The sequence below is a fragment of the Fulmarus glacialis genome, unplaced genomic scaffold, assembly GCF_000690835.1.
Source record: "Fulmarus glacialis isolate BGI_N327 unplaced genomic scaffold, ASM69083v1 scaffold31072, whole genome shotgun sequence".
In the NCBI taxonomy this organism is placed as follows: domain Eukaryota; kingdom Metazoa; phylum Chordata; class Aves; order Procellariiformes; family Procellariidae; genus Fulmarus; species Fulmarus glacialis.
This window is the reverse complement of record NW_009200254.1, coordinates 1-783: the sequence shown is the minus strand read 5'-3', so window position 1 is coordinate 783 and position 783 is coordinate 1. Positions and strand designations below refer to the sequence as shown.

The following is a 783-nucleotide window of genomic DNA, read 5'->3' as shown; positions in this document are numbered from 1 at the left end:
TGCTCTTTACTTCTGGTACATGCTTCTCTTTTTGCTCTTTACTTCTGGTACATGCTTCTCTTTTTCTTTTCCTGAATTTTTATCTATTGTGTTCTTTTCTTCCAATGTACGCTTGGAATCGTGAGCAGCTTTGTGATCAGACTGCTTCCGCTCACGCGGAGGACTGTAGCTGCTCCTTTTGGCATCTCCAGTGCCCTTTTTGGATGGCTCTGCTCGTTCGTCTCTTGGCTTACTTTTCTGTACTGATGTAGATTCTCTATTTCGAGAAGGGGAGTCTTTTCTTCTTGCTAATTCACTCTTTTCATCTCTACGCTTGGAACTAGAATGATCTCTGTTGCCATCATGGTCAGATTTTTTGTCTCGGTTAGGAGTAAAGTCTTTAGCAGTGGATCCACGGCTAGTATCATGTTTCTCTGAAGATCTGCTCGCTTTGGAAGATTGAGAAATGTTTTTGCCATTTCCTTGCTCAGTTGCACGTTCCGAGTGGTCTTTTTCTGGCTGAACACCGCTTTTTCTCTTCTCAGAAGTGTCCTTGTCTGACAAAGAATGATCCCGGTCTTTGGTTTTTCCTTTTTCATTCGACACCGAACTTTTTGAACTTTTTGCATCATGCTGAGAGCTTTCATAACTCGCCTCTTTTGCAGTTTTCTGTGTTTTCTCCACAGGCTCCATCTCTTTTTCATTGTGTTTTATGGGGTTCGGTGGCTTAGCACTCACATTTTTTATAACACTGGCAGGTTTTCCTATGTTTGCAGGCACCTGGGTAGATTTAATGTCTTCCTC

At 42.4% G+C, this 783-nt stretch overlaps 1 protein-coding gene across 1 annotated transcript; it reads right to left on the bottom strand.

Annotated features, from left to right (window-relative positions):
* Positions 1-6: 6 nt before the first annotated feature.
* LOC104073682 (E3 ubiquitin-protein ligase RBBP6-like) lies at positions 7-777 on the bottom strand. The gene has a single exon (XM_009573545.1). The coding sequence runs from the start codon at positions 670-672 to the stop codon at positions 7-9; it is 666 nt and encodes a 221-aa protein (XP_009571840.1). The 5' UTR covers positions 673-777.
* Positions 778-783: the final 6 nt, after the last annotated feature.

What these genes read in the sequence shown, in the direction of transcription:
- LOC104073682 (XM_009573545.1), bottom strand. Translation starts at nt 672, where the DNA reads ATGGAGCCTGTGGAGAAAACACAGAAAACTGCAAAAGAGGCGAGTTAT.